General features: G+C 37.3%; 1 protein-coding gene across 2 annotated transcripts in view; it reads right to left on the bottom strand.

Annotated features, from left to right (window-relative positions):
- Positions 1–10,700: 10,700 nt before the first annotated feature.
- Positions 10,701–15,630, bottom strand: part of trpc7b (transient receptor potential cation channel, subfamily C, member 7b) — a 48,550-nt gene continuing 43,620 nt past the window's right edge. Inside the window, exons 12-13 of one of the 2 annotated variants that reach the window (XM_088294416.1) lie at positions 14,870–15,025; positions 10,701–14,681 (exon numbers count right to left, since the gene is read on the bottom strand). In XM_088294416.1, the coding sequence (XP_088150542.1) occupies positions 14,886–15,025 (140 nt within the window). In that variant the 3' untranslated portion in view covers positions 10,701–14,681; positions 14,870–14,885. Of the gene's footprint in view, positions 15,026–15,630 lie in introns of both variants that reach the window. The other variant, XM_088294415.1, reaches the window with a different exon arrangement.

Genomic DNA, 15,630 nt, shown 5'->3' with positions numbered 1-15,630 from the left:
CAGTGTTCCCAGTATTGGCAAGGAGTATTAGCAGGATGAAATCATCTTAATCAGCAGATGTGATCAGGTTGAGAGAGGAGATGCAAAGAGAAGTGTTTTCCTTGAAAGTTCAGGAGGTATTAATTTAGTGATATGTTTTATGTATTTTACATAACAGTGGTGGTAGAACTGCACTGAATCATAATGTTCCTAATACACGTCGTTCCAAGTTATTATACAAATTTTGTTTTTCTCTAATCCAAATGGCACTCAGCATAATTTCCTAGTCATCAACTGTTAAGAGAATAATTTAATATTTTTCCAAAAGCCTCCCTATTATAACTCTATTTTTTTCAAAAATAAAAATGTAGTTTTTCTTGAACGGCACTGTTCCAAATTATTATGCACAGCAGTGTTCCAAGAATGTACATATTGTAAAGAAGTGAAAAATAGTTGTTAAATAGATAAATAAATTTGCAGCATTAGGAGTTTGTATTGAAAAGGTAGTTCAATCAAAAACCTCTTAAGAGGTCAAGATACATTTTAATTTGGACCTCGTATTTGATAGCAGCTCCGCAAGTCTTACATCTATTGAACTTGCGAGTTTTTGCAGATGTTCTGCTTGAATTAATTTGAAGGATATTAGAACAGCCTCCCGAGGTTGCTGTTTGGATGTGAACAGCCTCCCATTCGCAAATATCTTTGCTCGAGGAAAGTCAAGCCTGAATTAGTCCTCTTTTATGCTCATAGCAGCCAAAGATGCTAGAAGGTATTCCATGCAGCATAACACTGATCACTACTGAGTGTCGTGCAATATGGATGTTATATATATATATATATATATATATCTATATATATACACATATTTACCCATATAATATTAAGAATATATTGGAAATTAGTACAAAAATAAAGATATACATTTTGTAATTCCTGGTAGTATCTTGAAATTTTGTGATCTCATTACACTGTGCAAATGAACCTAATTTTGTGGCCATGCAGTGGGTTTGGGACGGATTGCACTGGCAATGAGGGTGAGCTCATTAGTCATAGGACACCAGAATGGAATTTTGATGAAGAAAAGGTCAATTGCAATTCTACACATATGTGCAGCCTCCATTAAAGGCTTCTAACAAATTTGTGGTAAAAAAAAAGTAATTCAAATTCAATGACCGCTTTCACTATGTGAAAGCGCTCACTCTCTTACTGGGTCTGCATGCTTGTACATGTCTCTTGTTGCCTTTTATCTGTCCTCCATGTTTTTCTCATTATCTCCCTTGTGCTTCCTTCTACGCCCATCATTCGCTCTCTTTCTGATTCCTAATCCACTTAATCCATGACTAAAAAAATAGTAAAGCAAATTGGAGATAAACAAAATAAAAATGAACAAAATTATTCTTCTGACTTTAATAACGTTGAAGAAAAATGAAACAAGTTAACAGAAGTCTCACAGTCCCAAATGCATTCCTTGAAAGTCAGCAAAGATTACGTGTGTGCACTTGCCCACTCTCCAAACAGACACTGACGGAAATTTTCATGCACGTCGCAATGTACTGTAGCATTTATGCAAATTTGCTCTTTTAAAACAGTTCAAAGGTGTCCTAATAACATGCCTGTGTTTTTCAAGTGTCGTGTCCTTCAGTGATAGAAAAGTTTAAATGTTTTCTCTCCAATGACTAGTTAGACTCTTTTTTTCTTCTTTGCATTTCTTTCCTCTCAGGATCAACTCTTTGGGCGCTGTTTCCATTTTGTTCTTGGCTAAACTCTTTGCAGCTCTACTTTCCTTTTGGTTTGGATATGATCGAACAGTGTTCTCAACTCGTGAATTCACCTAATCATATATTTTTGAGGGAATACATTCCTTATTTGGTGAAAAAGTCACAGATTTGCTGTTGCCAAAGCCCTGTATAATATGCCAAGTTGTGGCATACTGGTGCCAAGTAACTATGGTGAAGGGAGGGGAGATACTTCATTTACACAGGTCATCGTCATGATGAATAAGGAAAGTATTGCTTTGCTATCATATTGTGGAGGAGGGCCTCAATTAATTTCGCTCCACACCCAGACTGAACACAAATGACAATCGTGGCTAATTCAACCATTGGTCCATTTGGAAATTCACTCTGATGCCCTATCACCACTCAGAGAGTGTTTGTATTCCAAGAGACAGATCGTGTTCCCCTCTCATTCATTTCTGAGTCACAGCCCATGTTAGAAACCAATCAGAATCTCGTGCTCCTGCTCCAGGACGAATGCACCCCATTTTGCGCGATTGTGCTAAACCTAAAAGCAAACATACATATTTATTGCTTGAATTTTGAAATACAAGTTAATCATTCCCCGTTTTAAAACATAGTGAAAGAAAATAATATTATTAAATGTTAAATAATAATATTTTTTTTCACCACAGCTATATCTACTGGATATTGCAAGTTTAGCCCACAGATGGCTCTCATTCAAAAACACGCTAAAAATATTTTTTTCCAGTTTTGAATGTCCTATATGTCCTTTCCAGTCTGAATAAATTTGTCCTAGACTAATGTGAAATGTACCAAACGCAGAATCCCTTCCAATCATTTTCTCTATAATTGTGTTCAGTTCCTCCTTTGCGGACAAAAATCAGCCATCTTTAAAGATTTTTTTTTTTTTTTTTTTGCCAGTGTAGCAGTCACCCCCAGTGGTGCACATCACACACGCTACAATTAGTCACTTGATTATCTCACCACAACACCAAATGCTGCACAGGCCATTAAAAATAGCGCCACTGTAAAACAAACTGATTAGGCTCTGTCGCGCAGGCCTGCCCCCTCCCACACATACGTATATAATTAGGACCACCACAGAACAGGATACTGAGGCATATTTATAATTATAGTTTACATGGCCAAGTATTTATGCAAGCCAATAACATGTTTGCTACTAAATAGAAAAATATGAAAGTACAGGCTCAATCAACTTCTTATTCGTGATGGGTTAAAATATGATTGATGTCTCATCTAATATGTATTTAGCATCTGTGCATTTATTTTACAAGTCACGTAAATGAAGCAAATATTATCAAGTTATTTGTGCGGTATCACGATTAAATGTCCGTGTGCACTGCTCAAAAGAAATGTTAGAAGAATCCAACAATGTCAGAAAACGCCAATACTTTTGTGCAGCTGTTGTATGTTGTCAGTTAGTTAGATTTGCATTTTACAACTTTTTTTTTTTTTTTACACTAAATGACACCAAATAATTTAAGGTTAATGTAGAATGTTCAGAGGTATTTTTCAGTGTTCATCTTTGATCCACGACAGCTAACAGAGGATGTCCTTTTCAGGAAATGACAAACAAAGGAGTCTGCACTTACTTTGGTGTTCCATTTCCTCTTCTACTGCTGTTTTCTGTGTGCATTTTTTCATCAGTGTGGATGGCCTGTAGTACCATGTTGCCTCTCACACGTCAGCGTTGGTAATAGGAGACACTTCTGGTTTTGGGGAGGAGACTCACGATTGTTAATAGCGATAACATTATGTGTGTTTTGCTGTGTTGGTCATCTTGAGTTCACCATGGTAGTAAGCAACAATTTCCTCTCATCAAAATTACATTCACACAACAGTGATGCAGAAAATTCATAATCTAGTGAGAAAGGATAATTTCAGTGCAGAGCCACAACAGGAGCTAGATGTCACAACAAGAATAAATGCCACACAGGTAAATAAAGATAAATGATAGCTCAATAGAAGAAGAGTAGTAAAGGAACATAGCCGTGGAAGATTTAACTACACAGCAGAAGACATAACTTAACATAACACAAAGAAAGAAACAAAACCTGAATCACACAAGTTTAAACCAAAGCACCGAAGCAAAAACAAAAAACACAATATACTTTTGTACAAAAGTCTTAGCAAGAAAATCAGGAAGCATGTACACCACTTACATGGGTATATACCTATGTACTCATACAGTACATTTATTTAAAATTCGAGGTTCCTGATTGATCACATTCCCAAAATGTTAGGGATCCCTGCCTTTTATTCAAAATGAACCTAAAATAATCTATAAGAAAAAAATACATAGACAAAATTCATGCACATCCACTTCTAGGCCTTTCTGTGATGCTTCCAGTTTCTTTGCATCTCTGTTTTAACCAGATGATGACACGTAAACCTAAGCTCAGTGGCCACATCTCTCTGACAATTTCCTGTTAAAAGCTTCATAAAGGTGAAGTACTGTTGATCAGTTGTTAGGTTGTCTTGATCACATGATGTCAAAATGTGGATAGTGGCTTGTTGAAATAATTCCAATTGAACCTGAGAATTACACATTTTTCCTTCAGTTACAAGATGTACAAAAAGTAATCAAAAGTAGAAATTTCGAGACGGTCAAATGAAGTTGTACTGTAGAGGTTGGCTTATCTTGAAATTTCACCCGAGAGCCTTCACTTTGCTGTGTGCAGTGTATGTCAGCCGAAATACCTACGAACTAAAAGCATCGATACGTCGATGGTGAGGAAATAAACAGATAGATGCGCTAAAGATAAAATCAATTCAATGTGCGCAAACTCACCGGCCACAAGATTTAGCACACTTGCACAATTTAATGAGAATCAATAAAAAAAAAATACAAATCCAACTTGGAAGACAATAACTGCACAGTTTCTTTTCCAACGTTAACCTTTCAGCAATGTGATCTTACTCAACAGGAATAAAAAAAATAGTTGTGACCCAACTTCCCTGGACCCAATTGAAGTTCCATTAACCATCTTGTGCGACAATGACCTCACTTCGAACTCGTGTGTCATTTTAACACTGCCACACCAACACTAGTTGCAGCCACATTGCAGTGACCTGATACATCACACAATGCAGGAAAGATGGAGGCTTACATGATGATTTGTATAAGAGAAAATTAATGTTCACAGTTGATGTAAAATCATAACCTGTAATATTTCATTTCAGGAGAAGTGATGCAAATCATATTCTAAAATGTGTTTTATATTCACAGCACACACAAAATTACAATCACTTGCACAATTTAATGAGATTCAATGTTAGGAATAGATCAACTATAGTACATTAAATATAATGTTCCATTTTATTTGGATTAAAATAAATTGTTGCTTTTGTAAAGCTACACTAACCAATGTAACCATTCTGGATATCATTAATTTTGTAATTGTTGGAATGTAATTAACTTTAATGAATTATAACTTTCACTCCATTATTATTATTATTTAGTCTTTCACAGAGCCTAGTGGGCGTGGCTTGCATGTTTTCCCATGATCTAATGAGGTACCTAAAATTAAGCCCGATGAACTCTGCCTAGCAACAAATGACCATGCTGATGCATCACATGCATGAAATGAGGCAATTATGTTCTATATCTGTGTCGCTGTGTCTACTAGAGTAAAAATGTTCAGTTAGAATTTCTTTTATGGGTCCCCAGTGATTTGTGTTATTTGTAACCTTGTAGTTTGAAGAGAAATTGCTGTTTAAAAAGAACATCGGCTGGGAAGTCAGACGACTGCATTTTGTTGTTTGCCACCCCATTATTTATTTGTTCCACATAAAGCACCACTGTTACAGACCTAAATAAATGCTATAAAAGCTCAAGAGAAAAAAGTCACAGAGTGAGTAAAGGAGGATGAAGAATGACATAGAAGCAACACAAAACAGAACAAAGTGGCCAGAGAGGCAAAGCGAATCACAAGATGAATGGTGTTGCAAACAGCCCATAAAAGGCAAAGTATGTTGTAGCAACATAAATACACTGAAGCGCATTGGCGCTGTACATTGCGAGCGACGGCTCTGCTATTGCAATAAACACAACTACTTCTTCTGGACCAATCATTGTACAGTTACTCCAAAAAAATGTATTCCTCTAGTTCGCTTCTGCACTCACTAATATTGGCACTTTGGTACAACAAACAGCCTATTCTAGCTGACAACCCCACAAGCCTCTGCGAGGAGCAGTGCCTGTACGTAAATGGTCACACCTTCTGTCTCTGCAGTCTCTGATTGGCTAATTTTAGAGATGTGTTCAGAAATAATAATTAAGAAATAAATTAGAGACATAAAATCATTTCCTTAGCCATTTGCTGTAAAATTCACCTTTTTATTTTTTTGTGCTAATTAACTTAACACAGTAAGATGCTACAAGATGGCGCCTAAACCTTGGCCAATATGAAAGTTGTAATCAGCGTCAAGGAAGTATTATTGAAGAGATACATCTCGACTGGGTGGCTGACGGCCTGTTTTCCTGTGATCCCAAACAGTTGGCGCTAAGACAGCGTTCAGATTGCAGGTGTATCCGATTCCAATCGGATTCCACCTCAAATCTGACTTTTAGGGATGACTGTCAACACTGTTTTTGCTGACAAACTCAAATCTTGTCTAAATCATTGTTTTGGCCTGAGGTTTTTGGAAAAATGGTGGCTTTGATGATGGAGGACTTTCATGAGCTACCTTGATGGAGCGTTCGAGGCAGTATTTAGTTGTTTTGCTTGCAGACCAATTTAGAGGAGAAGAGCGTCCATCAGTGTATTGGAGGATTTTCACTAGACACTCAGGTTGGCATCAGTCCATTATTCTGGAATTGATTTGCCTTGACTTGATGAGCTGCATAACCAATCCGGGGTCAAATCACCATGAGACTGTCGCTGGTCTGCCTTTTTTTTTTCTAGTATCTACTGATTATATGCTTTAATTCATGTTTTAATTTACAGCTAATTTATATTACACCGTATATAAAGTGCTTAGTTACAACACCAGCTGTTGTGAAATGCACTATATAAATAACTTGTAAAACTGATTGATGTGTTTGGAGCTGTTCAGACTGAGACGCATCCTGTCCAAATCGGAGCTAAAACTACCCCTCGACTGTGGTTTCAATCCATCTCGCAAAAATCACATTTCATGTGCTTTGTGACTGTTCCGCCTCCCTTTAGTCGTACAGTACTTGCTAGTACAGAACAGTTCAGTTGTATTTAACTTTTAAATTCAATATATTTGTGTTTAAACTTCAGCTTTGTTTTTATTCACAAATTCTATTTAACATTAATGTGCATAGTGCAGTCTTATTCTTCAAATTGAGTATAATTTTACAGTGACTTGCAATATTAAATATACATTGGAATAAAACCCCAGTTTTGTTTTTGATAAACATTTTTTTCTCACTGCAGAGCGTGTTGCCTATGCCATTTTTTCATGATGCTTTTTTTAATATAAAAAAATAATGTGTTCAAATAAACACCCCCACCAAATGAATGATGTGAAAAAGATTATGTCCCTTAAAGATACAGGTAATTGGTAAATGTCTATCCCTTGTGGGTCACCACAATTAGATCGATTGTATTTGTTCTGTTATTAGAAGCAAAAAAAACTAAACTGTGACAAAGTAGTCACACAGTTATGATTTTCACCTTTTTGAAGTATTGTCCCTCAGTGTTATTTTTCATTATGATGACAATGTGTTGATGGCAGATAGAAGTGCTCTTATTCTGAGCACTTCATATCGCGTGTACGTGAGTGGCCGCAAACGTACATCTCGGCTCTAGTCACACACCTTGAGGACGGAGCAGGTTGCGTGGGGGGCTTTTTGTGTCAGTCCCTACATCCATCTCAAAGGTATGCCTTCATTCCAGCAAAATTGGTAAACACTTGACAGCTCTTTTATTTTTCGTCCGAGGGCAGCCTGGCAGAACCTTCTTAACGAACTTCATCAGTGATGGGCCTGCTCCACAAATGAGATTTTGACATTTCACCAATCATTTCCACTCACAGAAGAGAATAGATTTAGTGTTATATATTGTGTCATCATTTTGTAAGACATACAAGCTACGACTGTTAACAACAACAAGAAAATTAAGAAAAAAAAAAAATATATATAAGGACTGCACTCAAATGTAAGTTAGTAAAAGCATGAGGATTTCATTTTGTCCTGATGAGTTTTGGTCTCCGGGGTGTTTTTCTCTAATGAGAAGCTGTGATGAGAAACTGATGGCTTAAAGGAGTGATTGATGTATTAGATATACAGAAACATGTTGGCTGGCCATTGGTTTTGCTGTTTTAATGACACTTTTCCATAGCAAGTCCAGAAAGAGTCGGTTGAATTTCAATGATCAAATACGCCATCATTATTTCAAATACAGAGTGTTGACCATAAGCCACAAAACCAAATATTTAATCATCCCATTAGACTTTGGAAGACAACATTACACGTGGGCTTAAAACATATTATTTTTACAGATGAAAGGTAGGTCAACTTGACTCCAAATGAGTATATGAAAATTGTATGCAGGAGCAGATGAACAAGTTATGATCCAAAGCATACCACATCATTAGCCAAACACAGTGGCGCTATGTGTGGCTGCTATTGCAAAAAAACGTTCTCACTCTACCGAAACCGTGACCGCTGACACAAGTAATTCAATTAATTGAGGGGTTATAATTGAAAGCAATTTAATGGAATATATTCTATGGCCCAGTAAAGGGGCCTGAGCTATAGTCTATATTGGATGTGTTTCACTTACTGAAGCCAAAAGTGAAGGATCACTAACAAGCAGCAAATAAGGTGCTGCGAGTGCTAAAGCACCCCCAGGGAGGAAACACACACTTTTGATCAACGGCTCCAGACTGCAAATATTTTCATCCACAATTTTTGAAAATACGGTCCTCTTTTCAATTATATGACTCTCATTCACGGACACCCATGTCACTCACCAGACAAGACGTCGCCTTTTAAAGACACACACATTCAAAGTCACAGATAGTCACAGGGGACAAAAATAATACATGGACCTCACATTCATTTTGTATTGGAATTATGAATACAGCTTTAAAATATACTTTATAGTGATGATATAATAAATATAAGGATGCTACTACCGCAAAATTTCACGGCGGGTTCTAGGACTTTAGCCCCCATGAAAAAAAAGGGAACTACTATGACGCAGAGGCACCCAAAACCCCTAAAGATGCGACACCCTGGCTGCTACCATGTCAAAGCCAATTAGTAAGCAGAGCTGCATTGATTTTTGTTAGATGCACAGATTAGCTCAGCGAACAGCGCTAACTTCTGATAAGCAACAAATACTTGATTAAGTGATGTTATTAATGTGTTGGCAGGGCAGGGTACTTGTGTTTTGGTGGCGTCCATCCACATACAAATGTTTACGCCTATTTTGGGGCGGTACAAAGGAAAAATAAAACACTTTCACTGACACTGTTCAATTTTTTCAGGATATGGTCATTGTAGAAAATATGTTGAGAAAGAGAGAGATAGAAAGAGAGAAAAAGAGAGCGAGAGAGAGAGAGAGAAAAACACAAAGATACACACGTAGATAAGATTGTTCGTATTATCTATTAATGAAAGATAAAATAAAACTAATGAAAAATAAACATTTAATAAAAATGACCCAATTGAAATCTATCTGGCTATTTATTTATCTATGCATCCTTCCCACCTACGCTATTTGTGTTTTATTTATTTATTTAAACATGCTTACTACTCTGCTTCCCTCCCGAGTCCCGAGGCAGACAGCTGGGAAGATGAGAGCTGCAGAGAAAAGCCTCCAAATCCTTGGAATCCTTGTCTCATCTGAGGCAGGAGGTCATGTTGTGATAGATGGCAGATGCAGTGGTTGAGATGGAGACGGACAAGTGAAAGAGAGAGAGGAGGAAGAGTTGAAAGAGGGGGCGGGGAAGACCCCAGTTGAGGTGGGGTTGGGCGCAAAGATCTTGCTTTGGGCCTCTGGGCTAAATTGCACCAGCGAGGAGCATGTCAGTTAGACTGTTTTGTTTGAACACACACACGCACACAGAAGCAGCTTGAGCTAATAAAGTCAACTGCTGCTGCGATCGAATCAAACACACATCCACATTGACGGAGTGTGTTATTAAGTAAGGCCCTTTAGACTAGAGAGTTGTATCCAAAGTTTGACAAGAGAGCACTGAAGGAATCCAATAATACAATATCCTATCAACGTCTAAACGCATCACTCTTGGACTGACTTGGTTGCCATGGAGATCCAGTCATTCCTTTTGTTTTTGTTTCTAAGTGTGCTTAATCACAGCAGCTTGTGTGCACAATTAGAAAATAGTGTTGCCTCATTTTTTTTTGTTTAGGTGTACAGGACCAATATCCAGGTAACTGGTAAAACAAGGAAAATTCATGTACTGGATCGTAATTACTCAAATAGACCCACTCATTGATTGAACATAACGATAATGATATTATCATGTTTGATAAGCTGTCAAGCGACGCATCACTAAACCAACTGACAAGTGTCATTTGGTGGCTTGGCGATGAAATGCTGCCTCCACGGGTGAGAATGCAATACCTTGTACGTATGTGAGAGGTGTTTAAATGAGTCAAATGATTACTTGCATTACTTCCATTATTTTTAAGTAAATCTTTGGCCACTATTTGAGGATATGGTATCAACCGTATGTCTGTGTGGATTCTGAGTCATCCATTGTAATCGGCAAAGGTTGAATCAAGGAACAGACTAATTGCCTTAATTACACCTTAGGTGTCCAACAAGAGGGAAAAAAAACAAGTTCTCAAAATGGCATTGAGGCCAATGTTGCACATCAAACCGCAGTGGATTCAAGAGGAAGAAGGTGACAAACCAAGCAGGTTAGAGCTTAATATTTATTTCAAAGAACAAAAAAAATGACAATATACTGTAAGGTTTAATTTCAATAAGTATTAAAAAATACAGTATTTTAGGTCAATGTCCTCCAAGCTATGGAAATTAATGGCTATAATTTATGTGTGTGTGTGCGTGTGTGTTTGTGTGTCTTACTTAAGATCAAAGCCTGAATATAAATAACATCTGCGTCTTGAAACTCAACACACCACCTGTGGCTTTTGTGCATCTTAGCCTCTTAATCAGCCCACTTAATAATATTTCAAAAGGACAAATATCTCATGTATAACATTCTTAATGGCAAAATTCAATAGATTGTATGAAATATCAAAGGTGGAACAATAATACAGCAGAAACATTAGACATTGACGGAATTAATAAAGCGTCCAATTTCAATGGTGGTCCTGAAGTAAAAAACACAAAAATAAAAAAACTAAACACAACAGCAAATAAAAAATCACAAAAACGAGAATTACTGGAAACGGTTTTTAAATAAGCGGAGGGCACAGGGAATCTGCCTCGAGTGATTGGACGAGACATTAATAGCGGAAGGGCTGACACTGCAGTCTGCCTGTGAGCCTCCAATGTGACATCTAACACAACTCTACGTCGGTTAAACATAATTGGTTGTCTTCCTCGAATTCCATATTCCGTGGTGACATACAGGTATGTGGCACAAATTACCGTATAGCAAATACAAGTTTTGGGGGAAATTTGTTCATGTGATTTTTGATTTTAAGTTTATGATTTGCAATTCCAATTAGGGTTTTTTTGCATTTGCTGTTTGTTTTTGTGCTTTGCATTTCAGGGCCAACATAAACATTGTTTCTGTTGTGGATCAAGCTATGCATTGTATACGTTTCTTTTTTAAACCTAACATCATAAATACAATACGATTTCTCATCAGTTGAGTCACTGGCTCTGTTATAGGTGTAGCTTCTTAGGAGTGCAGCTACCACAACTGAGTGTCAAAGTTTAATACTGGAGATCCTCTTCATTGAATCTAACTCCATACATCCTACCTCTCCAATAACAAACATCTGTTTGGCCTGACGCTATCTGGAGTAAAAGGTTTTTCAGCCCCTGGTGATCCTCATAAGCATCTTCAGGCTTTAAAAACAATAACCATAAACAACAGAGGGACAAATTAAGTCGCACATGGCTTATTGGTTACTAAGCGGTAAAATTCACGCACATTTAATAGCTCCTGCAAATATTTTGGGAGCAGTTGGAATTCCTAAATTAGGTCCTAAAACATAATAAATGCCATGTGTACAGCAGTGACTTTATTGATTCCCAGATATTCTTTTTGCAGTTAGGCTGTTTACTTTTTTTTTTAAATATAAATGATCAATTGCTACATATACAAAATGTGCCATAAGATAACATTTGCAGTGTAACATTTGGCACTATAGAAATGATATTTTGCATGCGGGCAGCACAGTGTTCGAGTGGTTAGCACAACAAAAAGGTCTCATGTTCAATCTTCGTTCTTTCTGAGTGGAGTTTGCTTGTTCTTCATGTGCTTGGTCTGGGTGTCTTCCACAAAAAAAAAAAAACAAACAAACTCATACCATGGACCCTCGGAACTCTAACACTTTCAACGTCAAAGAAATCAGACAATTTCGCATGGATAAATGTGTGTTTCTTTGGCTTTTTTTCTTTACAACAGGGATTTGCTTGTGAAAAAATGTCGTTGATCAACGATGGGCAAAATGAACAATTAATCCACAAATTCCTTTTTTTTTTCGTCTTTTCTGGAGGCTCTTCTTTAACCGGCAAAATCTCTTTATGAATGTTCCTGTTTCCGCACCAGCTTTTGGACTGAGCCCAATAGTGCTGCAAAGGTGAAAGTCTGCACGGATGTAATTTAACCTCCCATCAACTGTGATGTTGTTTTTGGCAGTCATCTTAGTTTTTATCTTAGTTTTAGCCTAATTTTAGTCATTTCCCTTTGAGATACTTTTACGGTAGTTCAATTTTAGTTGCCGAAAACTCCAAACCGTCTGGTTTTAGTTAAAAAAACAAACAAAAAACACACAAAAAAAAACACGTATTAAGTGAGTAAACAATTGACAAATAAATCACGTGTTTCAAGTTCAACACATTTTGACAAATGGTAACACACACAAAATCTTTGGAATTGACCTTTGTACAACGCTAACCTTTGCCTGAATTTAGCTAGCCGCCCATTTGCGCAAGGTGTTATTTTAAATGGAAAAGCTTTAGTTTACTACAAAATGTATCCCATTGTCAAGTTACTTTATATGTAGAAGATAAGTTACACGTCTTTGAATAAACATTGGCGTGTTGAGCATGGATTTTGAACGTCTGACAGGCTATCCATGGACACTTTTTGTTGAATCTCGTCAATAAAAACTTGCATGTCTTAATCATCAATGAGCCATATTGGTTCACCAATTACTAAGTTATCGGGTGAGTCAAAACATCTTTTGTCACTGTTGCCAAAAACAACACTGCATATCTGATGTCATGTTCTTCAAGCAACAATCAACTCAAAACAATCGGGTAAATTCTTAAGCATCAGAAGAATGCATTTTTAAATTCATCCCTTGTGTATACCTCTCTTAATTAAAATAATTGAGAGGGGGTCACAACCCGTGGCAGGACTCTACACGTAAATGCAATTAAATTACAGGGAGGGCCATATTATTTTCTTGATGGCAGTCTAATTTCAGGGAGGAGTTTGTCTTAAATTGATTATGCATGAGGTGACCAATTGGTACATGTGGACTATTTAAGGAAAAACAATTTCATTTTGGTTCTTTTTGTATGACAGCCAAGGTTGGATATCTTAAACAAATTCAGGCAATTCACGTGCATTTGGTGATGAGGGAAACTATTGAAAAATGCAAAGGAATCGAAGGATAGCACGGATAGTGTTAGGCTTTCGAGGGTCCGCTGTACAAACTGTATGTTTCTTTGACGCATTTGAAGCCTTGGCCAAACTGACACAATCTACAAGTCTGAGTTAAAAAAATGTATTGTTTGTTTACAATTACTGGCACATGAGGTAAAAGGCTGGATGGATTGATGTTATCTGATTTTTGTAACAAATACAGCAAGGTACACACATACGGGTAACACGGGTCAACAAGTGTTTACACAATTTTTCAATCAGAGATGGAAGTACTGGTTTGGTCTAATTTTTTTTTCCGCAGATCAGGGTTTCTTAATACTACTAATAATAAAATAATGCAATAACAAGATGTAAGATAGTCATATACTGTACTTTGTATTTTGTAATATTTAAGAATTAAGAATTATCTGGAGAGATTTCCTTGTGGTGTGGTGATCTGCTTTGCAAATATGCAACGATTCAATTCCTAGTCAACAAGCTAACAATTAGCCTAACTTGTTCTATTTCTTCTTCTACTCGTATTCTTCTTTATTTTACGACTGCGTGGATACCCTGCTGCCTCTCATAGGTCAGTCTTGGTACTACATAAGTTATGGACGTGTGGTGCGCAACGTTTACTCAACCTAAGTGTACCACAGACCATAAGGGTGGTAAGAAGACATTCTTTCTTTCCTCATAGTGTGAGGTTTCTCACATTTTAAAAATCGTTTAAGATATTAAAAGTTGGTATGTGTGTACCCTGCTTACGTTAGCTGTTTTTTGGGGCCATTATACATTAAGCTGTGTGTTGAAACAGCACATTGTGTTTGAAGTGGATTATGTTTCTTTGTGAATTGTTTTCAACTGAGCGAATCAATCAAACATATTTTCTAGATAATAGCTTTTTCCTAGTTGTACAACAGGGAAGAGGATGATTTAATTAGACTGCCTGGTGTATAAAGGGCTGTGTTGTCTCTCGACATGCCTGTCATGAGAAAACACAAGCCTGTGCAGCGTGAATAAAGATTTCTTTCCGCTTCTTCTTCCTCCGGTTTTCCCCATGCCATCTTGTCCCTGTTGGACATGTGCTCATATCCCTTGGCAGTGCATGCGTCTTCATCTCTTCTCTTCATCTACTAACCAGTCTTCTATGTTAATCAAAATTGCACTGTCACCACCATTCACCCCAGCTGAGCGTACTCGGCCCTGGAAATGCAAACATTTTCTTTTACTTTTTGCCTAAAGACAGGAAATGTTACGAAAACTCCAATTTGTTTTCTCAATGCTTTGCTTGCACTTTTGTCCTTCCGTCTCTCATAAACATCCTGCTCCCCCCCATCCACTTATTATTTTCTGTCTCTCTCTTTTATACAATCAGGGCCCAGTTCTCTGACCGTCCTTCCAGTCCCGTCAGTGCCTCATGGTGTTCTTGCCAAATTTCTCGCCGAGTTGCTGAATAAGCAGAGACAGCTCCCCGGCAGCCTCTGACTTCTCCTCCAGCAGCTCATAACGCAGGCTGGAAATGTCCTGCTTGATTTCCTTCAGCTCACCTGTGAGTACACGACAATTGCAACATGAGCGCAGGGAAATTGTAGCAAAATTGCACAGGCAGTATTTGCACATGCACAACTTACTTACTTACTGCTAAATCCACCAACATGCAAAATTAGATTATATAAGAAACTAATTAATATATAAAGTGATTTTCTGGAAAGAATTGTGCCTTGATATTTAATGAATCTACATAATATACATTTCACTGGAATGGCACTACTGAAATAAATGACGGTAACTTTTCTACAATATTCTGATTAATTGAGCTACACCTGCGTATACAGACTAAACCTATAATTATGATAATGAATTGCATCATAGTCCGCAACCCCCGTGAAAAGAAGTGGCTCAGATAATGAATGGATGAATTGCATCATATTTGTGTTCTACACACACACACGCACACGCACGCACCCACACATATAATTTATTAGGTATACATGCATACTCAAATATGATCCAGTAAAAGAAATCTCCTGAAATGTGCCGGAGAGATGTTAAATCAGTCATATGGAGACAATAATTTTTTTTCAAACCTTCTGATTGCTGATCTACGCCAAAATCGCTGATTGCGTAAAGCCTAATGGAGATTATTGTGTTC

This window comes from Idiotropiscis lumnitzeri, chromosome 4 (genome assembly GCF_059441095.1).
Source record: "Idiotropiscis lumnitzeri isolate Australia: NSW breed Sydney's pygmy pipehorse chromosome 4, RoL_Ilum_1.0, whole genome shotgun sequence".
Lineage (NCBI taxonomy): Eukaryota > Metazoa > Chordata > Actinopteri > Syngnathiformes > Syngnathidae > Idiotropiscis > Idiotropiscis lumnitzeri.
This window is presented reverse-complemented; position numbering and strand designations above follow the sequence as displayed.